Genomic DNA, 23,788 nt, shown 5'->3' with positions numbered 1-23,788 from the left:
TGGCATCCTTGCCTATATGCATGAAAAACTGGACAGATGCAAAACCATTCCCCACTGAAAAACACCGTAACTGAGCCCAGGGCAGTCTTCCCCGTGACTCAGACCCTGAGACTCTGACCTTGCTTCCTGCTCTCTTGCCAAATGCCTTTCTCCAATTTTTCAACTTGCTTATTCCCCTCAGGGGAGTTTAGACAGCCCCTTATCTTGGAAGTTTTCCCTAGTCTCTTACCGCCAGGACCCTGAGATCCCAGTTATCCCTGCCCTTCGCCTCACTGGACACTTAAACATGGAAGTCCTTGCATAATTACTTTCAACTTCCCTGCGTGTTAATAACTACTTTCTAGGTGAATGACTGAGTTACAGGTGGGGCTGAGAGAGAGGTCAAGAGAGGGTTCTCACTTATCCGGGACCAGAGCTGAACTGAATTCACTAGGAACAAGGAAGCCTAGAGTCAAAAGAAGAAAATAGAGGCAAGAGAAGAGAACAGATTCATCCTTCGGGAGCTAAGAAAGAATTTTCGAAAATTCTCGTCTCTTCCTGGCTCTCTAGGCCACGTGGGCACTTTCTTGGTCTTACAAGTTTCAGAAAGCATACCTAAATGAAGAGAATTGAGAGGGTGCCGGGATGCAAATTCCCTTCCACAAGTGAAGTGCAGCTTGCTCTCCCGCTCCCCAGTTGTGTTCCAGACGGCAACAGCGTAGCCCTGTCCTCGACCACAGCACCGAAAAAAGACCCAGACAGCCAAGCCGACAGCCAAGGAAGCCTAGGGTCAAAAGAAGAAAATAGAGGCAAGAGAAGAGAACAGATTCATCCTTCGGGAGCTAAGAAAGAATTTTCGAAAATTCTCGTCCAAGAATGAGGTTCCTTTCCCCTCAAAAGATGAACGAGTTTGCCCATAATTCTGTGTACTACAATAGAGGAAAAAGGTCTCAGGGTACTCGCAATAGGATGTTCAGTTTGAGAACGTGCGCTCAGAATCCGGGTCAACCTTGCACTGACGAGATCCCGCGAAGAATGATGTACCGCTCCCAGCTTCGATCAGGGTTTGTGAGCTGGACGAGACCACGCCTGCCATGCGCTCAGAGAACACCGGGCACAGTTTTGTAACCCACGGCAGGAGCTGGAAATCTTGACTGCCGCTCGGAAGCCAAACCATGTCAAACCCAGGATCAGAACAGCAAATCCCTTGTTGGGAAGATGACGTCACGTCCGCACGCTGAGGGCGGGCCTGACACCGGATGCGGAAGTTACTGCAGGCGTCTCCGGAGAGTGTGGTCTTTGAGGCAAAGGTGTTAGACAAGGGGACATAGCACAGCAGAGAGCTTCACCTAGGGCCGTCTACATGTTTTGTGAACGTGGTTTCAAGAAAAGAAAAAAGGGAGAATCCAAGTGCCACAGTGGCCATTAGCCAGTGACCGGGAACGTCACCCAGAAACGGCAGCCTTGGAAGCCAATGGGAGCTGCTGGCCGCCAGCGCACTTCTGGGCGCGCCGAATATCCTGGGAGGTGTACTCCCCGCTCCAGGTAGAGGATTCTGGGTAGTGTAGTCTCAGCCTGCTGCCGGAGAAGATTCCCCAGCTGGTGGCTGAAGTGACCCCTTGTTCTTTAGTGGCACTGGTGAGACTCCCGCGGGACCTTTGCCGCACCCGTGTACTTCCTTGCGCAGAAAGGTAGGTCCTGAAAGGGTAGTCTGTGGGCTGAGGCTGGGAATAGTGCAGATGATGAAGAGCGGAGGTAGTGGTGGGGACGCGTTGTCGTGGCTCAGGCCGTGTTCTCTTGGATGTCTTATTTGGGGGTGTGGGCGCAGATTTCCGAGGGACGTGGGTGAAGCTCAGCTGTGAAACCCAGTAATGATGGGTGCTGGGCTCCTGCCTTTCGTCCTAGGATTCCTGTGGTTTGGGACATGTAGTTTGGGTCGAAAGAGCGATTTGGGGAGAGGGAGTCGCTCACGCCACAGTTTTGAGGCGTTGAGTAAGTAGGTTTTGGGGAGCCTGATATTTCCCAGGTGGTGGAGTGGGGTCCACCCATGGGTCCATGTGTCTGGGGTTTTGGTGGATGGGGGCTGATAGTCTTACTTAGGGCCCAGCTACTCCTCCGATGTGCTGAGGCGGGGCGAGGAGCGGGCTTGCATGGCCAAATGTGCCTCGCCTGGACTAGGTGTTGGGAGTGGCCATTTTGGCGTTATCTAAGGGTCTCGATTTGGCAGGTCGCCTCTGGGATCGAGCCTTGGAGTAAGAGCTCGGGCAATTGGCAAGCTATTCAAAGGTCCCGGGGACTGTCACCACAAGCATCATGGATTCCCACATCTCTGGTGTGGCCATGCTTTGGGATTTTAAGTTTCACTTTTAACTTTTTATTACGAGAAATTTCAGACAGAAAGTAGAACTCCATAGACCCATCACCCAAATTCAGTGCTTGTCACCTCATGACCACTTTTTATTCATTTCAAAATGGTATACTGAGAATCCTCATAACCCACAGTGGTTCACCATCACTGCCCTGTTTAAGAGCATGGCCTCCAAAGCATATTTCATCCATGCTCTGTCAATTATAGTTATGTCCCCTGGGTCAGAAGACTGACCTAACTGCGCCTCAATTTTCTTATCTGTAAAATGAAGATAATAAATTATACTTATTGGGTTGTGAGAGTAGAAAGCGGTAAAACTCATACAGTGCCTGGGACAGTCTCTGTATGGTATATACTGAGTGTCAGGTAGGTATATACTGAGTGTCAGGTAGGTATTAACTTTCCTTATTAAGAGCTCAGGGTCAGCATCGGTAGCGTGTCTGTGCAGGCAGTGTTCACAGTCTGCATATCAGTTCTGTTCCCAGCAAGCTGCCTACAGTCTTTTCTTTTGTGGTTGGTCCATTTCTGTTGCCTTAAAGGAAGAGAAGGCCCTACCCTGCTGAAACTTTAGGATTTCCAGTGACTCTCTTGAACCTTTTGTTCTTGTTCGGCCCTACCTATGACTCCTGCTTGCCCAAAGAGGACTGCCTAGTAGGGAAAGGGAGGATTCCTGGGCCCCTGACAGCCCAGCTTCAGGTAGGAACCACTTACCTTTTGTATGCTGAACCACTGGTGGGTTTCCTTTCCTCAACTTTGACATCTTGTGCCCTACGATGTCCCCTCAGTGATTAGAGCCCCAGCTGGTTTCCCCAGGAAACAAGGCCTGTTTTAAGGGTGAAGATTTTCATGGGGACTGTTCTTCATTCCTGGTGTCCTCATTCATGACCCCTCCATCCTTGCCCTAGTATTTCTTTTCTCAGCATTAGCTCAGGCTGCTTACTTGCAGTGCTTGTCTACTTGAGAAGTTATCAACATTCTGTTCTTGTTCCATGCAGTGCTGTCACTTACTCTTTTCCTTACTAGTTTGTAGCAAATCCTTGTGATAGCATTTCACTTTTAAATACTTCAGTAGGCATCTCTAACACATAAGGACGTCTTATTTTAACAGAACTACAATTTCATTGTTATACCTAGCAAATTAATATTTTCTTGTCCAATCATTTACAAAAAAAAAAATTTTTTTTTTTTGGTCAGTTGGAACAGCCCTCATCAGAGGTAGGAGAGGAAGACATTCACCATGGTGGTTTTCCTTGTCTCTGCCTCTCTTTCCTCCCATTTCTTCTTATCTTGCCAGTCCTGGTTAACAGCTGCAACTGCTACTCGTGGAACAAGCTGGGTCTCTTGAGTTTTCTTTGCCTCTTTCTTTTTTCCATACCTACCTCCCATTTGGTTGGCTATTGTATCCTCTCAATTCCACCTATGCAGTACCTCGTGATTCCTTTGTTTCCACACCTGCATCACCCTAGCTTCCTGTCTCTTCTCCACCTTCGAGTTCTTCTTTCCCCACATCTTTTGAGTTGGTCTTCTAAGGTGTAAACATAAATGCTGCTTAATGACAGGGATACACCCTGAGAAATGTGTTGTTAGGTGATGTTGTCATGGTGCAAACACCATAGATAGAGTGCACTTACACAAACCTAGGTGGTATAACCTACTGCACACCTGGGTCATATGATATAGCCTGTTGCTCCTAGGCTAGCTGTGTTACTGTGCTGAATACTCTAGGCAGGTGTAACGCAATTGTATTTGTGTATCTAAACATAGAAAAGATACAGTAAAAATATGTTATAAAAGATAAAAAGAGGTGTACCTGTATAGGCACTGACCACGAATGGAGCTTATGGGACTGGAAATTGCTCTGGGTGAGTCAGTGAGTGAGTGGTGAGTGAATGTGAAGGCCTAGGACGTGACTGTACATTACTGTAGACTTTTTTAACACTCTACACTTAGGCTACACTAAATTTATAGAACAACCCAAGATTAAATCAAACACAAGAGGAAATGATGCAATCTAGATGCTGTAAGCATGAGAGATATGAGGCTGCTTCTGGCATAACATAGCATACTGGTCTACAGCAAACTTTTTTTTACATAAACCAGTAACATGGTTGTTTATTATCATTATCAAGTGTATGTATTGTGCATAATTGTATGTGCTATACTTTTATATGACTGGCAGTGCAATAGGTTTGTTTTTTACCAGCATCTCTATAAATGTGTGAGCAATGCATTGTGCTATGACAGTGTAACTAGACAAGAGGAATTTTTCAGCTTCATTATAATCTAATGGGACCACCATTGTATATGTGGTCTGTTATTGACCAAAACATCGTTATGCAGCATGACAGTACTGACTTGCCATTTAACCTGCTAGAAAGAGAACTTTCTCATTATCTGTTTGCTTCTGTTTAAACTGCAAAGTCAGACTGCCTGGGTTCAAATCTTAGCTTCACCGTATTCTAGCTGTGCAGCCATTAGCATGTTATATGATTTCTCTGAGCCTTCTTTTCTCATATGTTAAATGGAGGTTATCAGTGGTGTCCACCTCATAGGGATGTTGGGTGTGATAACACTTGAGATGAGGTTAGAGCACTCGGTACATAGGAAATACTAAATAATTGTTAATTAGGATTATTATTATTCTGACTTCTCCAAGTCACCTTTTCAGTTTCTTCCCCTACTACCCACCGTTGTCAGACACAGCCTTACAAAAATATATTCCATTGTATGCTTTTATTTCTCCATCCCATCTGCTTTGGTATCTGTTGATTTAGCTCAGATGTGATCCCACTGTAGAGCTTCCTGTATTTTCCCAGGCAGTATTCCCTGTCTCCCTGTCAGCCGCAGAACACTTGCTATATCAGGACTCCAGGGCTCTCAGTCTGCATCATGACTGTCTGACTGTCCCACTGGACTGTGAAGTGGTTGTTTAAGGGTTGGGCACCTCATCTTGCTCCTCTTGGGCCATTGATACAGTACCTGGCACCTAGCTAGACTTGGTGGACGATGTAGTGTGAAGACATGACTCGTCCTTGCTGGCTAGGAGGGAAGTTCACATTGAGAGTCTGATTGGAAAGGTGTGGGTTGGGCATTATTAGAGTGAGCCCTAAATGACAAGTGGTGAGTGTGGACTTGATCTGAGGGTAGGAGGGACCTACTCAAGTGTTTTGAGCAGAGCAGTGACCAAGACTTTCTCCTCTAGCTGTTGCCCTTTGTCTTTCCCTTTAGAGCCAAATTCCTTGAAAGAATTGTCTGAACTTGCTGTCTCCATTTCTATCCTTTCATCATATTTTAAATATTGCAATGAGGTGTTTTTAGTTCTACCCACTAAAAAATATTCCTATCAAGGTCACCAATGACTTCCCTGTAGCTAAATGCCACAGTCAGTTCTCAGAGACATTTTATGTAGTTGCATATTTCCTTCTTCTTAAAATATCCTCTCACATGGTTGCTCTTGGCTTCCAGGTTTTCCTCTTACCTCTTAGGCAACTCCTCCCCTTCTCCTTTGCTGGCTTCTCTTCTCCCAAACACCCACTGTCAAAGGCCCTGGTTCTGTTCTTAGACCTCTCATCTTCTCCAACCACACTCTCTCCTTGGTGGCCCTGCCCACTCTCACGGCCTTAAATGCCATCTCTTTGCGGTTCAGCCTAGATCTCTACCTTCAACTCCAAATTCTAATCTCCTACTCTCTACTTCACATTTCCTCTTGAATATCTCTTCAGCATCCCACCCGTGAGGAGACCAACAACAAAGTCTGATCAGCTCCCCCAAACTTCCTCTACCCTAGTGGAATGTAGACAGTTCTTTCAAGGAGTTTAGCTCTGACAAGGAACAGAGACATGGCAACTCCTTCCTTCAGATTGCCCAGGCTGAAACCTTTGGAGTCATCCTTGACATTTTCTTGCTCTTATATCGCCAAAAAGCAAATCTGGACTCTAATAGTCTGCAACTTCTGCTGCTTCCACCATGGTCCAGGCCACCATCTTACCTGGTTGAGATAGCCTTTGAGTGGTCTGTTTGCTTCTCCCTTTCCCCCCAAGGTATATTAATCAGTACAACAACCAGAGTGATGTTTTAAAATGTCACTCAAATCATGTCATGCATTTGCTCAAAACCCTCCAGTGGCTTCTCATCTCAAAGTCAAAACCAGTATCTTACAAGGCTGGGTAGGATCTCCCCCCACATTTACACTTGAACACATTTCTACCACTCAGCTTCAGTGAACTGTCTCTGTACATTAACCATGCCAGGGCTTGACTGTTCTCTTGCCTCTGATGCTCTTTTCAAAGTTATTCACTTGGCTTATTCCCTCATATCATTCAGATTTTTACTTGGTCACCTTCTCAGCAAGGCCTTCCCTAACCACTATTTAAAATTCCAAAACCTACCCCACTTCTGTTACTTCTTTTTGCCTTCCTGCTATGTTTCTCTTCATCTCACTCATCACTTTCTAATGTACTGGGTGTTTTATTAATATGTCCATCTTCCGGGCCACACAGCAGGATGTGAGCGGTGGTCCAGTGAGCAAAGCTTCATCTGTATTTGCAGTCGCTCCCCAGCACTAGCATGACTGCCTCACCTCTACCTCAGATCATCAGGTGTTAGATTCTCATAGGAGTTCGTGTCCCTAGTGCCAAAAAGGTTGGGGACCACTGCCCTAGACTTTAATGTCAGTGAGGACAGATGTTTTGTCTTTGTGACTTCTGTATCCTCTAAAATAGAGCTTGTTTTACACAGTTGGAGGTTAATAAATATTTACCAAATGAGGGAATAATTTAACCAGGTGTATATAATGCTATTCTGGGAGCAATGAATGAGGCCAAATGGGATATTGGGAGATAGTCTCCAGAGACTCTGTCAGGAGGGACTGTTGCTACTGACCTTGTCTCTTAGCTGATGTGGTGGTGCGGAGGAATTGAGAGAGTTCTCAGAGGTGGAATCAGTTGGCTGCGGTGATTGATATGATAGGACAGGTAGGAAAGGAGTTGTGGTGCTTGAGTAGACACGAGGATGATAGGGAAGATAGACTCTTTTTCTGATGATTAATTTCTACTTTTATTTTTAATAAAGTGTCTAAGGCTATAATTTTTCTCACCTATTTTTAATGAATCCCATCTATAGTGTTTTCATTATTTTTTGGAAATTCTATAACTTCATTTTGTATTTTCCCTTTAACTCCCACCTATTGCCTATGCAACAGTGTACTTTTTCTATTTTCCTCTTCCCTTTTTCCCCATTTCTACTTTATCAGGACAGACAGTCATATACCATTAATATATATTTTTCTTCTTCTCTTCCCCACCATTTAGTGCTGGATCTACAATTACATAGAGTAAATGTAATTTACACTGTCTTTTAACTGAAATTTCCCCTATCATGTCTTATGTTTAATATTTATCTTCTAGTAGATTCCCCATAAAGAGCTCATGATTATAGAATTCCTTGAGCTCTTACATGTGTAAAGCTTTTGTTATAGTCTTGCTTGAAGAGTTCTTTGGATGGATATAAAATCTTTCATTCATAATCTCTTAAGTTTCTTGTAAAAGTAGCTACATTTTGCCTTGCTTTGAATGATGATTTTTTTTGCCATGGATTTTTTTGTGGTGTATATAACATAAAAATTACTATTTTAACCATTTTAAGTATATAGTTTAGTAGCACTAAGTACAGCCTATTGTTGTACAACTATCCCCTCTTTCCATCTCCAGAACTTTTTTTGTCTTTTCTAACTGAAATTCAGTACTCATTTAACATTAACTCCATATTTCCCCTTCCCCCAGCCCCTCTCAATCATCATTCTACTTTCTGTCTATGAATTTGATTACTCTAGGTACCTCATATAAGTGGGATAATACAACATTTGTCCTTTTGTGTCTGGTTTATTTCACTTAGCATAATTCATCCGTGACACATGAAGCATGTGTCAGAATTTCCTTTTTAAGGCTAAACAGTGTCCCATTGTGTGTGTGTGTATACACACACACACACACACACACACACACACACACACCACATTTTGTTTATCCATTCATCTGTTAATGGATACTTGGATTGCTTCTGTGGTTTAGCTATTGTGGATAATGCTGCTATAAATATGAGTGTACAAATATGTTCGAGTTCCTGCTTTCAATTCTTTCGAGGATATACCCAGAAGTAGAATTGTTACATTGTATGATAATTTTATTTTTAATTTTTTGAGAAATCATTATACCGGTTTCCATAGTGGCTGCCCCATCGTACATTCCTACCAGCAATACACAGGGTTGAATGATGATTTTGATAACACTTAGGATTTTTGTTGTTCTTCAAAGTCTGGTAGTTTTTTTAGAAGAGGTCTTGAAATTGGTGGTTGTGAGTCAACTTTTCCTGGGTACTCTCTAGGCCCATTCATATTTAGATTCAGGTCATCTACTTTTTGAAAAGTTTTCTTGGATTGTAGTTTTAAATATAAGTTCTGTCTCTCCCCTCCCCTTTTTTCTTTCAGGAACTACAATTTATACAAATGATTTTTTTTTTTTGCCTGTTTTCTACTCGCTACTTTTATTACTTTATTTCTACTTTTTACTTCATTTTTATTTTGTTAAGTGGTTTTCTTTTTTATCAGTGCTGGCATGTTTTCATTTCAGTCTATTCTTTCTTGGGGTCTTTTAATTTAGTCTTATTTCTAATGTAATATTGTCTCTTTTTGTGTCCATTTCTGTTCTTAGCTTTTGAATTTTGTTTCCAGTCTTATTGAGATCTAGTTGACATATAACATTGTATTAGTTTAAGGTATACAACGTAATGTTTTGATACATGTATATATTATGAAATGATTACCACAATAAGTGTAGTTAACATCCATCACCTCACATAGTTACAGATTTTAATTTTTGATTCAAGATGATTACTCATATCCCCAAATGTTTGAGGATATTTAATTTAGCTTGGGGTATTTTCTTATGGCTTTTTCCATGTCACATTTCTAAAAATTTTGGTAGAATTTTCTTTAGCTGAATTTTGGATTCTCGTTTTTCTGTTTTGGTTTTCTGTAGATGAAGACTGTACTTGTATTTCTGTAGACAACTGTCAGATTCTAGTGTTTTTGAAATTTTCTAGTTCAAGAAAACTCTTCTGTCAGTGTAGCAAGTATGGTTTCTTTGCTGGATTGCAGCGGGAGGAGAGATTATGTGTTCTCTAATTTTTAAGTTTTTAAATACTCTTGTTTTACAAGACTCTGAATTCCCCCTTCTTGCTTCTTTTTCCCTTTATGTAGCAGTCTCTGAGGGATGCCTTTCCTTGCTTATCCCCTTTTCCCCTGGAGCCTTACCTTTCCAGGACTTCCTAGTCTCATTCTGCCTACATTTTTAAGTCCCTTCTCTGTAGTAGAACACCTTTTCAGTATTTTCTTACATACGGTGACCTTTCTTTTCTCATGGTTGTTTTCAATCAACTTTAAACCTGCTGTTAGTGCCTCTCTTCTGTTGTTCATGTAGTCTCCTCACCCCCAAGCTGCTCTACTACTCCCCAATGGCTTAATATAGGAAGTGTGGGAGATGGCTTACTGATTTAATGATTTTTTTCCTTTTTGTTTTTTTATAGGTTAATTATTTATAGGTAATTTGCAGTTAGCACATTCTCTATCTAGTAATACTGAAAGAATGTATGTTTTGTATATTTTACTTATGTCTCAGTAGAAACTTAACTAAGGTATTTAGCAATCTTCTCTTACTCAATTGGACTCTAACTCTAAAATTGATCTCTCCTGTGGTGAACAGTAGCTGAAATCTACACAGATGTTATTATCCACTTGAGCTCCTTGTTGTCTTGCCTTATGTATTCAAAGTATTCAACCAGACTTTAAGAGGCAATTAAATGCAGATTTAGGGCTCCATCCTTTGTTGCTCCCACTTTTCTAGGATTTTACCATACAGTTTCAAGGAAGTCTAGAAGCCTCAGACTCTTGGTCTGCTCCCCTTGTGCCACATGGACTGGGGAGTGCCCTCAGATGAAAAGCCAGTTAGAGACAGGTCTCACCCAATGTGCGTCCCTTCTTTGAAAAGTTATAACCCTTCCAGTTTGTGACTGCTTTGGGTTGCAATATCTTCAGATAGTTGCTTTTTATATTTTGATTAGGGTTTATAGTTATTAGTAAGAGAGTGAGTTTGATACAAGCTCTTCTGTCAGTATCAGAATTAATGCTGCTGGTTTTTAATTGACTATTGTTCTTTTTAAAAATATTCTTTTGTTTTCTTCAGTTTCTCTTTTTGTTTTTTTCATACTTTCTGGAGTTGAAGGCAAGTGAAAACAATAAGTTGGTTTTTCTTTTTAACCTGATACATTGGTAATTTTTTAAAAAATTGATGGAATCGTGTGTTATTAGAAGTGTGGAAAGGGACACTTTCATACGTGGTTATTGGGATTGTGAATTGGTATACCTTTGGAAGGCAATTTGGCAGTATAAACATGTGTTCAATATTAAGCCCAGTAATTTCACTCCTTTATCACTCATACAAAAATACTGACGTGTACAAAAAGGTAATGCTTGTAACCTTGTTGGTGACAAACACTACAATCTGTCAATTGACAGAGGAATACTGTGTTTAAAATAATGTGGTCTGCTGATGGAAACAGTATGACAGTTATGAAAGACAGTGGAGTTAGGTCTATGAGTACCAGTGTACAGATAGCTCCAAGATATTAAAGGAAAATAAGAACAATACAGATGGTTTTTATTTATGGAGAAATAATGTTACTTGCACATGTACATAAATATGAATGAAAATGAAGAGAGAAAGGTATAAATCAGAGAATAGTCATGAAACAGTTAACAGCAATTATCTTGGGGAAGTGGGTGGTCTTGGAGCAGAGTCCAGAAAGAGAGCTAAACTTTTTACTTCGTAATCTTCTGATTGCTCTGAATTCTTTATAACACTAACAAACATGTTAATTACATGTATACTTAAATATAATGAAATTAAACCACAAAAATAAATTTCTTGAGAAATCTTTTGACTTCTCTTATGAATAATTTGTAGTTTTGTTTTATTTCTTCAAGACCTTTTCATCTAAATTGAGTTGTCATGATTCATTATTTCAAAACTGTTAATTCATTCTTCTGGTTATTTTTTTCCCCTTGGTTATTACTTTAGGTTTTACTGGTTTTGTTCTCAATGCAGTGTTTCCTCTGTCCTGGCTACCCAATGAAAAATTGTATACTTTTGACTTTAATGACGAATCTCAAAAATAAAGTAGCGCATAATGAACATCCTTATATGCATTATCTTGATTTAACACTTCTTAATATTTTACCATACTTATTGCATCTGTTTTTCGGTAGTTTAAGAATTTTTAAATAATATTTTATTAGTGGAAAAGTTTCAAGCATGTTCAGAAGAGAAAATCAATAAAATTAAGAGTTGGTTCTTTGAAAAGTTTACCAAAATCAACGAAACCTTTAGCTAGCTTGACTAAGAGAATAAGAAGACTCAAACTACTAACATCAGAAATGAAAGTGGCAACATTACTACTGATTCTACAAAAATGAAAAGGATTATGAGTATTATGAACTTTTGTACACCAACAGATAGGATAACCTTGATGAAATGGACAATGTCTTAGAAACAAAAACCTATCAAGACAGAATTACAGTGGCAGCGGCAGGCACCTCTTAAAGGGGCCATGTCCATGAGTGTAATGGTCAGAGGATTTCTGACAAGAGTACCAAGAACATTCAATGTGGAAAAGACAGTCTGTTTAATAGATATTGCTGGTAAAACTGTATATGTGATGCAAAAGGATGTTAGTTAGACCGTTACCTAACACCATATACAAAAATTAGCTCAAATGGATCACAGACCTAAACAGATAAGAGCTAAAACTATAAAACTGTTAGAGGATGTATAAAACTATAAAAACATAGGGGAAAACTCCATGAAGGTGGATTTAGTGATGATTTCTTAGATATTACACCAAAAGCCCAGACAACAAAAGAAAAAATAAAGCCCAGACAACAAAAGAAAAAATAAGTTTATTTTTAAAAGGTTTTTTAAACCTTTTAAAAGGTTTTAAAAAAAATTAAAACCTTTTGTGCATTAAAGATAGAGAATATATTTGCATATTACTTTTCTGATAAGTGATTAATATCAAGAATGTATAAAGAACTCCTATAATTCAACAACAGAAAATCCGAACACCCAGTTTAAAAATGGACAAAGAACTTGAATAGACCTTTTTGGAGAGAAGATTTATAGATGGCCAGTAAGTACATGAAAATATGCTAACCATCACTAAACATTAAGGAAATGCAAATAAAAACCACAGTGAGATACTACTACTTTACATCCATTAGTATGGCTGTTATCAAAAAAAAGCAACAAGTGTTGGCGAGATATGGAGAAATTAGAAGACTTTTGCATTGCTGGTGGGGATGTAAAATGGTCCAGTCTCTGGAAAACAGTACAGTAGATACTGGAAAAAAAAAATGTAAAATTACTATTTGATCTAGCAGTTCCACTCTGGGTATATGCCCAAAAGAATTGAAAGCAGGGATTCAAATAGATAATTATACACAAATTTGCATGCTAGTATTATTTACAGTAGGTGCATACAAAGTGCCCATTGATGGATGAATGCTATATACATACAATTGAATATTTTTTAGCCTTTAAAAGGAAGGAAATTCTGGGTGGAGGAAAAAAATGGTGTAGATGATAGAGGCTCCGTTCATTTCTCTGGTGACCAAATCAAAGTTGTGACAGAAACAAGGAGCAGCAGCAAGGAAAAATCACCTGGGATCTAGAGGAACAAGCCATACAACTAGGGAGAAATCCAAGAAAGCACCCTGCAATGGCAGAAGGTAGGATGGGGTGAGGACACGGGGCTGCCCGGGGTCCAGTGGCTGAGTGAGACGGAGGCTGCGGCAGCAGCAGACGCCTCTTAAAGGGGCTGTGTCCACAAGCAGATATCCTCAGTGAGGGACCTACTCACTCTGAGCACCAGTGCTGATTTGGCTGTGCACAGGGGACACCAGGGACTTACAGGGAGACATTGTCGGAATGAGGGCCAAGGCAAGATACGCTCCGTACAGAAGTGCCGGTGGTATCCATTGTTCCCTGTTGAGCCCTCCCCCTTGCCAGTGTGCCGGACACAGCGCAGCCATAGCCCTGACATCATCAAACTGGATAACAGAGGTCACTCTACCCAGAAGATTCTCTGAAACCTGCCTCCCCTAACTCACGGCCCCACCCAAGCCATATCCAGGAGTATCCTCATAGAGTCAGGTGCTCCTTGCTGAGCAGCATCTAGACTCACACTGGAGACAGCTGGCCTCAGTTTCTGATGTGGCCTTTTGAGGTAACTATGAGCACAGCGTTTGTGGATTGCTTGCTGCATCTTAACAGGTGGTCTTGGAGGGATAGAGGCTTGGGCTAAATTTGGCCTGTAGCTGAACCCCTCTCAGGATGTGCCACTGGACACCTACTTCACAAATCCACACTAATAAGACCAGGAGACTTAGGAACTTTGCTTAATACATAGAAACAGACACAGAAAGATAGCCAAAATGGGAAGACAAAGAAACAAACCATGTGAGAGAACAGAACAGAGATCCAGATATAATGGAGTCAAGTAATCTAACAGATGCAGAGTTCAAAACACTGGCCATAAAGATGCTCAATGAATTATGGGAAATGTAGATGAATTCAGTGAGAACTTCAACAAAGAGATAAAAAAAACATGAAGTGTAGATAAATTCAAAATTGAAATGGAAATTATAAAAGGAAACCAGTCTGAAATGAAGAACACATTATCTGAGATGAGAAGTATATTAAATGGAATAAACAAAGTGGATAAAGAAGAGGATCAAATGTCCTATCTAGAGGATGGGAAAGCCAAGAACACATTCAGAATGGCAAGAGATGAGATGCCAAGACTATAAAAATAATTTAAGGAGCATATGGGACATGATTAAGGGTCCAAATATCCGTCTGATAGGCATAACTGAAGAAAATCAGATGTTGAACAGCTATTTGAAGAAATAATGATGGAAAATTTCCCTAACCTGGTGAAGGAAATGGACATAAAACCCCAGGAAGCTCAAAGAATTCCAAAAATCAGGGATCTAACAAGGCCCACACCAAGACACGTCATAATTAAAATGCCAAAGGTTAAAGACAAAGAAAGAATATTAAAAGCAGCAAGAGAAAAACAGATGGTTACTTATAAGGGAAAACTCATAAGACTGGCAGCTGATTTCTCAAAAGAAACTATGCAGGACAGAGGGACTTGGCAAAAAAATATTTGACGGGATGAAGACCCAGGATCTACAACCAAGAATACTTTATCCAGCAAAGCTGTCATTTAGAGTTGAAGGACAGATAAAGAGCTTCCTAGACAAAAGCTAAAGGAATTTATCACCACTAAGCCAGAATTACAAGAAATGTTGGAGGGACTTCTTTAAGAAGAAAAGACGTGTATCAAAAACAGGAATAAAGAATGGTAATAACTACATTCCTATCAATAAGTACCTCAACTGGAAAGAATTAAATGTTCCAACTAAAAGATAGAGTGGATGAATGAAAAGGAAAACAAGACCACTATGAGAGACTCACTTCAGATTAAAAGACACACACAGACTAAAAGGAAGGGTATGGAAAAACATATTGTTTTGATGGACCTAGAATGTATTTAAGTCAGACAGAAAGATAAACACTATATTATTTCACTCATATGCGGAATCTAAGGAATAAAAAGAACAAACTAATAAAAAACTGACTCACAAATATAGTGGACAATTTGGTAAGAGGAGGGGGATTTGTGGGGTTGGGAGAATGGGGGGAAGAGTTAAAGAAGTACAAATTAGTAGCCGATGGATGGTCATGGGGATGGGGAGCACAGCATAGGTAATGCAGTTAGCATTAATACATTGTCTAGGTGGAGGGTCAGAGGAGGGAAGGAGCAATTGGGAGGATCGTTTTACGAACTATGTAGATGTCTAACCAATGTACCATATACATGAAACTAATTAAAATAAATTTAGGGGAAGAAAACAAATTAACATAAACACAGAAAAGGAAGGAAATTCTGAGTATATGTTTTTACATGAGTGAACATTAAAGACATTTTGCTGTGAAATTAGCCAGACACAAAATAACAAATACTGCATGATTCTACTTGCTTGCAGTACATAGAATAGACACAGACGTAGAGATAGAAAGTAAAATGGAGGTTACCAGGATTTGTGAGGAGGAAGGAGTTATTGTTTAATGGTTACAGAATTTCAGCATGGGATGATGAATGAGTTCTGGAGTTGCATAGTGGTGATAGTTACACAAAAATGTGAATGCACTTAATGCTACTGAAATGTACCCTTAAAATGATAAAAATAGAATTTTTGTTGTGTGTATTTTACAGTAAAAAATAAAAAACCTACAGATTCCTACACTCTACCTATTCTATATTTTACAACTAGGTGCCTTTTATTCCTCCCAGGTGGTTCTCCCTGTTCACACTGTGGCTTCTCCTTTTCTTTTGCTCACAGCATCTTGTCTCCTTCCCACATGCCTTATCTGGAATACCTAGCACTTTTCTCTTGCTGTGATTCCTGGCCATCCTTTAAGACCAAGTTCCTGGGTCTCATGAAACATTTCCTGATGTCTATATTCCAGTGTGCCCTCCATTTTGAAATAAGATGTAAAACTTGTCAGGGGGATGAGAATGGGGTGTAGAAATGAATTTGTAGTTTGAGTGTCCAAGAAGGTTTTCTCTGAGTAGCCACAGTATATAGCCATAAATTTATTGTTAAACACATTTCACAGGCAAGGAAACTGAGGCACTAGTTGACGACAGAGGTGGGCCCCAACCCAGGCAGTATGATTCAGGTCCATTCTCTTCAACACTCCCACTTGTGCCCCTCAGGCCCGAGAAGGCCGAGGGGCCATAAGACTTAGAGGAAGGACTGAATTGTAGTTTAGTCTATGCTATTGTTAAATTTAGTCACTCCAATGCTTCAATATTGATTTGATTGGTCATACTATTGAATCTTTTAAGTTCTTAAAACTCAAAAAGTGTGTTATACTTTACCGTTGTTTAATTTTTATATGTTTTCTCCTCTTTTCTCTGCCAAGATTTAAAGTTCCTGAGATTTAGGGACTCTTTTTGCATATATTCTCCAAACAACCCATGCAGATTATTGAATATATAGATTCACAGGTGCTGCTGGCTGGATGGCAACAGAGGTTTAAAGGTCTTGGAACATGGCACCAGGGTCTCAGTCAAAGGCAGGATCTAAATATCTCGCCTGCCTCCCCCAGGACAGCCTTCTCCCTGTCTCCCACCCTGAGTCATGGGCAAGGCTGGCTATCCAGTGAGTAAGGCTGTGTTTTGTGTTACAGGCACACATGGCATTCAGAGACGTGGCTGTGGATTTCACCCAGGAAGAGTGGATGCTGCTGAGCCCTGCTCAGAGGTCCCTGTACAGAGAAGTGATGCTGGAAAACTACAGCAACTTGGTCTCGCTGGGTAAGCCGGGCATCTCTTAGGACTCGTGTTCTTGCTGCTGGGCATTTGTGCTTGAAGCAGCTATCTTGCTGTCTGGCTTGGCCCTTGAGTCTGTAACCTGCAGCCACCTTGTTTTCCTTTCCTGTGAGCAGGAATTCCATTTTCTAAACCAAAACTCATCACCCAGCTGGAGCAAGGGAAAGAAACCTGGGGAGAGGAGAGAAAATGCCTACCAGTCACCTGTCCAGGTGAGTGGGGAACACTGGGCAAGTGGAGCACAGAGCTGCAAACAGCTTGGGGGGTGGGAGAGAGGTGGCATTGCTCAGGTGCTCGAAAAGGCAGGCATTCTCCTCACCTCCTGGGCTGCTGCTTGCATTGCCCTTCCAGGCCTTCATCCTCACTCAAGTGTGAGGCTTTTCCACTGTGTCTTCCTCCACTAAAAGCCTTTCTTCCTCCCACTGGTTTTGCCCTCTCTACCTCACTCAGTTTTCTTCCACATTCATGGGTTTCTTTCTCTTGTTACTATTTTTTAAAAATATCAAGCAAGAATGTGGGGCAAAAAACTGAGTGAGCTAAAGAAAGAAGCCAAGCCCAAGGAGAGAGAGGAAGGCTGAAAAATCCAGTTGACAAATTGAAATGGAATTCTTAAAAAACTATGAGCCAAGAATAGATTTTAGATTTTTAAATGGTTATGTAAGTACCTATACAATTTTCTCAATTTTACCTTAGCCCTTAAAGTTGAAACTGTTTACTACCTGATCATTTAAGAAAAAATTTGCTAACTCCTGCTCTAAGGGGTTATGATATACAGCTCTAACTTTTCTTATTCTACTTATTCTGGCTATCACTTTATGTAAAAATGTAAGAACATTTCAATTGCACAGTTCAAATTACCCCTCACCCCAACATCCTTTATTCTATAGTTGTCATTTGTATTACACCTAGATTGGTTAATTTTTTCATCACTTTAAAGATATTATTCCAGTGTTCTGGCCTCCATTATTTCTGAGGAGAAGTCAGCTGTTGTTTCCATAATTGTTACCCTGTTTTTATATCTTTTTTCCCCTCTGGCTAATTTCAAAGTTTTCTTTATATTTTTATTATTTAGTTGTTTGAATCAGGTATGCTTTTCTTTGTATTTTTCCTGTTTGGGGTTCACTGAGATTTTTGAGCCCAGTTTGGAAAATTTTCAAACGTTCTTCCTTAATGTGTTTTTTCTCCTCCACTCTCTTTCCCTTTATATTTGTGTTAGTCCTTTTGGTATTGCCCTACAGGTTATGAAGTCATATTTTTAAATCCTTTTTTCTCTGTTCATCAGATTGGGTAATTTCAGTTGATCTGTCTTCAAGTTTACTGTCTTGTCTGTCATCTCCAATATGTTGTTAAGCTGCTGGCCATAGCATTTTTCATTTCAGATATTGTATTTTTTCAATTCTGTCATTTTCATTTACTTTTATTATGATTTTCTGTTTTTGTGTTGTAATGATGAGTCAGTTTTCTTTTAACTACTTTAACAGAATAATTCAGATACTCAATAGATATATATTATTAAATGAAAACTTGCAGAAAAGTATATAGTATACTGTTCAGTTTTTGTTAAAAAAGAAAAATGTGTGAAAGACTGTATACCAATATGTTTATGTGAACATAGAAGTCTATTGTTATTTACCACGACTAGTGGTTACCTTGGTGGGGACAGAATTGGAGAGAGTAGGGCAAGGGTTTCTAAGAATTTTTCTTTCTACTTGGCTTTATTTTTAAATGATAGAGGTATAGATATGTTTAAGGAATTTTGTGTGTGTTAATTTTTAAAATACTTTTGACAACTTTGTAAATGTTTCAAGCATTGAGAAGTATATGTTTTCTTTTTATCTGTAAGAAATTTTCTATTTCTCTGTTTTATTAAATTTAAAAGAGAGCCTTACAATTATTCTAGAATCAAGGGAATATATCATATATCATAGGAATTATTATTATTCAAGTTGTTTCTGTCTTTTTTATCTGCTAGGAAGAGTCATAAAACTCCCAATGTCATTGTAATTAGTATCAAATTCACCATTTATTTCTAAGTTTTTTGCCTTACATTTCACTTGAGTGAACCATTAGGTAGAAAGATTCATGACAATTTGTTACTGAAGTTTTAACATTAAAATTCTCTTTGTTCCATTTGATAGCCTATTAACTTTCCCTTTCTCTCTGGCTAGTCTTAGCACCCACTTTCTTGTGTGTGTATATATATATATATATATATATATATTTTTTTTTTTTTTTTTTGGTATGGCATTTCTGTGTTCATTGTTTATTTTTAAATAAAAATAATGTGATTTGGGTGTTTTTTCTTTTAAGCAGCAGCATTTAGCTGGTATTACATTTTATGCCAAACCAAGTGTTGTCTTTTATAATAGGGACTGTGACCATTTCACATTTACTGTAATAACTGATAAGTTTCACAGGACTTACTTAGGGGCTGGCTATGGGGCAGATGCATAGGTGCTTGACTACAGTGAAAGGAAAAGTCAGGGCAGAGAAAGTAAAGCATCTGCCTTAGCTTGGGCTGCAAAAGCAAAATACCATAGACTGGGTGGCATAACAGCAGAAGTTTACTTTCTTACAGTTCTGGAGGCTTGTAGTTCTTGGACAATCAGGGTATCAGTAGATTTCCTTGGCTTGCAGATGGCTGCCTCTTGCTATATCCTCACGTGGCCTTTTCTCTGTGCATACACATCCCTGCTATCTCTTCCTCTTATAAGGACAGCACTCATATTAGATTAGGGACTCATACTTTTGAGCTTTTTTAACCTTAATTACCTCTTTAAATAAAGGTCCTATTTCTAAATACAGTAGCCTTTTATATAGGATGAAATAATTCTGGAATGTAGATGTATACACAATTGGTTTTTAAAAGTTCAATTCATGATTCAAGGAAAGAGTGTTCAGGTAGTACCAGTGAGATCTGTACGTGGGTTTTCAAATTGTGGTCATTTATTTTCTTTAGCTGATCAGAACCAGTGTGATGAAACAATACATTCAGTGTTGACATCTCCTATGCAAAAAGTACCATAGGAAGAAAGTTTTTCTTTTATACTGATTTCTGAGGAAATTTTTATTTAGATTAATTAAAAAATAATTATCAGGGCTTAAATTGGTCAGGGGTACCAGGAGGAAGCATCTTTTAAGTCTGTTTGTGTTGCCCATTACTGAAAATCTACTGCCTTGTAGGAATTCTGGCACAAAATAATCCTCTAATAAATATTTGTAAGTGAGTAGGGAAACTCTAGTTCAGGCATCTCACACATGATCTCTTTAACTAATCTTTTGTGCTGCTTCCTAGTCTAGGGGTTCTCCAGTCTGAATGACTGCTCTCTCAATCTATCCCTTTGTCCTTGTAGGAAAATAAAGACATAACATTTCCACGTGTGTCCTTTGGTTAAATGTCTGTCAAAGAAAATATTTGTGGACACAGTTTATATCAATGTGAGTGGTTACAGTAGGGGGAAAAGATTGTTGCGTATTGGCCCTATTTACAGAGCTGAAGCTTCCTGTGATGCTTTTGTAGTCTGATACATAGAATAGGTTTAGAAGTAGGTTTTTTGGATTGTAATGGAAGATGGGATCGGCTGGAAAAATAGGTCTTGTAAAAGAAGTCTCGATTGGGTAGCACTTAAGTTTTAAGCATTTTGAAGAGCAAAGAGTTAAGTCTCAGCAGAATTGCTTGGGTTGCCCTACTGAGTCTCAGTTCTGACTCAAACTCCTCTCTCTGCAGCAGAACCAAAGCCAGAATTCCACCTCTGTCCTTTCTGCCTTCCGGATTTCTCCAGTCATAAGTTCCACATGCAGCACATGCTGTGTCATCATCCCCCCTGGATCTTCCCATGCTTATGTGCAGAAAATCATGTCCAGCCAGGGGATCTGTGCCCAGGGGACCAAAAGAAGCAGGAAGAAGCCTCTGATCCAAGTTCCTGGAGTGAAAAGGCAGAAGGTCAGGAGAGAGAAAGTGCCAAACTTTCATTTGGAAAGACAAAGAAAAGGACTTTAACAGCATTCTCCAAGCCACCTCAAAGGCAGCCAGTCAGCTCTAGGAATGGCATCAGAGGGGTGGAAATAGAGGCCAGCCCTGCTGAGACGGGGAATCCTGAGGAAACAGACAAATTGTTGAAGAGGATAGAAGTCTTAGGATTTGGAACAGTCAATTGTGGAGAGTGTGGACTGGGCTTCAGCAAGATGACAAACCTGCTTAGTCACCAGAGGATACACTCAGGGGAGAAGCCATATGTGTGTGGGGTATGTGAGAAGGGCTTTAGTCTAAAGAAAAGCCTTGCCAGGCACCAGAAGGCCCACTCAGGGGAGAAACCTATTGTGTGCAGAGAGTGCGGGCGAGGATTTAATCGGAAGTCAACACTCATCATACATGAGAGGACACACTCAGGCGAAAAGCCTTATATGTGCAGTGAATGTGGGCGAGGCTTTAGTCAGAAATCAAACCTCATCATACACCAGAGGACGCACTCGGGAGAGAAGCCCTATGTGTGCCGGGAATGTGGGAAAGGCTTTAGTCAGAAGTCAGCTGTCGTTAGACACCAGAGGACACACTTAGAGGAGAAGACCATCGTGTGCAGTGATTGTGGACTAGGCTTCAGTGATAGGTCGAACCTCATCTCACACCAGAGAACACACTCGGGTGAGAAGCCTTATGCCTGCAAGGAATGTGGGCGATGCTTTAGGCAGAGGACAACCCTTGTGAACCACCAGAGGACACACTCAAAGGAGAAGCCTTATGTGTGCGGAGTTTGTGGACACAGCTTTAGCCAGAATTCAACCCTCATCTCACACAGGCGGACACATACCGGGGAGAAGCCTTATGTGTGTGGGGTGTGTGAGCGAGGCTTTAGTCTGAAGTCACACCTCAACAGGCACCAGAACATACACTCAGGGGATAAGCCCATCGTGTGTAAGGATTGTGGGCGAGGCTTCAGCCAGCAATCAAATCTCATCAGACACCAGAGGACACACTCAGGGGAAAAGCCCATGGTGTGTGAGGAGTGTGGGCGAGGCTTCAGCCAGAAGTCAAACCTCATTGCACACCAAAGGACACACTCAGGGGAAAAGCCATATGTGTGCAGGGAGTGTGGGCGAGGCTTCAGTCACCAGGCAGGTCTTATCAGGCACAAGAGGAAACACTCGAGGGAGAAGCCTTATATGTGCAGACAGTGTGGACTAGGCTTTAGCAATAAGTCAGTTTTAATTACACATAAATGGGTACATTCTAAAGAGAAGCCTTGTGTATGCAGAGAGTGTGGCCAAGGCTTTATCCAAAAGTCACACCTCGTCTTACATCAGATGACACACCACGGGGAGAAGCCTTAGGTATGGAAGACAAGTGGGCAGGGCTTTAGCCAGAAGTCTCACCTCAACAGACATAGGATGAAAGCTCTCTACCACAAGCCACCATACCAGCCTGACTCTGAAACCTGTTCAGGGCAATCTTCTGACCCCTTACATGGTCTTTGAAAGTGAAGATGGTGGCAAGAACTAAATAAAATTTTTACACTTTCATGAAGTGGAGTAGAAAAATGCATTCCATAAGTGGCCAAAGGACATTGGACTTAGTTTACTTTCTCTACACTAAGTCTTCATGTTTTGTGGCTTTTTGTTCTAATAAACTTTGCTTCTTTACAAATCTGTAACCTTGGCCATGTACCTCATTCACTTGTCTGTAAAGATAGGGAATAAGAAGTGGTACAGGTATCTTGAACTCCTCCTAAGTCCACTATTCCACAAGAATTCAATTCCTTGGAAGATGTAAGAACTGGGTCACTAGTATATTTATTGGAAAGTCTGGTACCTTGTATAGGTAGAGAATCAAGGAACTGTGTTCAGTGATTTCAGGTGAGGGGAGGGAATCTTTCGGGTTTCTTCCAGAAAACATGGCTTCATCTGGAGCCCACTTTCATCTGCAACCACCCACTTCCCTTGGCCTCTAGGCAGTTCTCTTTCTTGCATCTCTCCTTTTAGCTCACAAATGTCTATTGTTGCCTTTGCTGAATCATCCCCTAACCACCGTTATTGCTTTTTCTCGGCTCTAGTCTCTGGTTCTCCCATCATGGAGCCCCCTCAACAATACATTGTCCCCAGCACTCAAATCTCAGGGTGTGGTCTTGCAGCTATGACCAAGCAATTCTTTAGTCTCAGAGTTTGGGTCTTCAGTCACACCCATATCAGACCACCCCTAGTTATACCACCTGATCAGCCCTCCAATAATATAATGACGTTTAGCCATGTTCTCTCCTCAGCCCTCCAATAAGAGAGATAAGATCTTAAAGCCACAGTCCCAAATCAGTCCTGTGATACCAGCGTTTAGAACATACAATCATGCTCCTAAGCACTCAGTCCCAGCCCCAGTCTGCAGGCCAGCCATCTGATAAACTATTCTAAGTTCCCTTAGCCACACACCCTCAATAGTTCAGTGACAAAGCTAAAGATATTCGACCATATCTAAAGATTCTTAACCATACCTCTTCCATTGTGCTTCAGTTGAGATTTTGCCCAAAACAAGTGGCCTTTAAGGTAAAGACCACCTCAAGGATGCAGCTGTAAGACCCTTTTGTAAGACTTGAAAAGATTTTAGTGTACATCTCCTAGACCCTTCTCAACTACAGAAAATGGTTTCTGTGAATTTTAAGGATATCATACCACAGTGCCCTGACACTCAACCCAAACCAGAGAGGAACTTGACTTGAAATGCTTTGTGGATGAGGTTTTATCTAATGGAGTGAACTTCAATAAGAGGCATAGATAACCCATGGCATTTGTAATAAAAATACCAGCTTAATTTGAAAAGGACAAAGAAAAATCCCTTTGGGCAGGGAGGCAGGATGACAATTCTGAGCTTTAAACACAGGCCATTTTCTTACAGAAAAGGAATAATAACTCAGCATAGATACAAAAGCCATGGAAAGTTACTCC

General features: G+C 40.5%; 1 protein-coding gene across 2 annotated transcripts; it reads left to right on the top strand.

Annotated features, from left to right (window-relative positions):
- The first annotated feature begins 1,249 nt into the window (after positions 1 to 1,249).
- ZNF133 (zinc finger protein 133) lies at positions 1,250 to 22,509 on the top strand. 2 transcript variants are annotated; one of them, XM_039874420.1, is made up of 4 exons: positions 1,250 to 1,670; positions 16,720 to 16,846; positions 16,978 to 17,073; positions 20,592 to 22,509. In XM_039874420.1, the coding sequence occupies exons 2-4, from the start codon at positions 16,726 to 16,728 to the stop codon at positions 22,187 to 22,189; spliced, it is 1,815 nt and encodes a 604-aa protein (XP_039730354.1). In that variant the 5' UTR covers positions 1,250 to 1,670; positions 16,720 to 16,725; the 3' UTR covers positions 22,190 to 22,509. The 2 variants fall into 2 exon arrangements, with proteins under 2 accessions (XP_039730354.1, XP_039730353.1); XM_039874419.1 differs by having other exon boundaries at positions 1,251 to 1,670; positions 20,589 to 22,509.
- The last annotated feature ends 1,279 nt before the right edge of the window (positions 22,510 to 23,788 follow it).

This window comes from Pteropus medius, unplaced genomic scaffold, assembly GCF_902729225.1.
Source record: "Pteropus medius unplaced genomic scaffold, Ma_sr-lr_union100, whole genome shotgun sequence".
Classification (NCBI taxonomy): domain Eukaryota; kingdom Metazoa; phylum Chordata; class Mammalia; order Chiroptera; family Pteropodidae; genus Pteropus; species Pteropus medius.
This window is presented reverse-complemented; position numbering and strand designations above follow the sequence as displayed.

Excerpts from the sequence above, each read along its gene's own strand:
- ZNF133 (XM_039874419.1), top strand. The coding sequence starts at position 16,726 with ATGGCATTCAGAGACGTGGCTGTGGATTTCACCCAGGAAGAGTGGATG. Across the intron at positions 16,847-16,977 it reads CAGCAACTTGGTCTCGCTGG|GAATTCCATTTTCTAAACCA; the intron begins GTAAGCCGGGCA and ends TCCTGTGAGCAG. Across the intron at positions 17,074-20,588 it reads CCTACCAGTCACCTGTCCAG|CAGAACCAAAGCCAGAATTC; the intron begins GTGAGTGGGGAA and ends CTCTCTCTGCAG.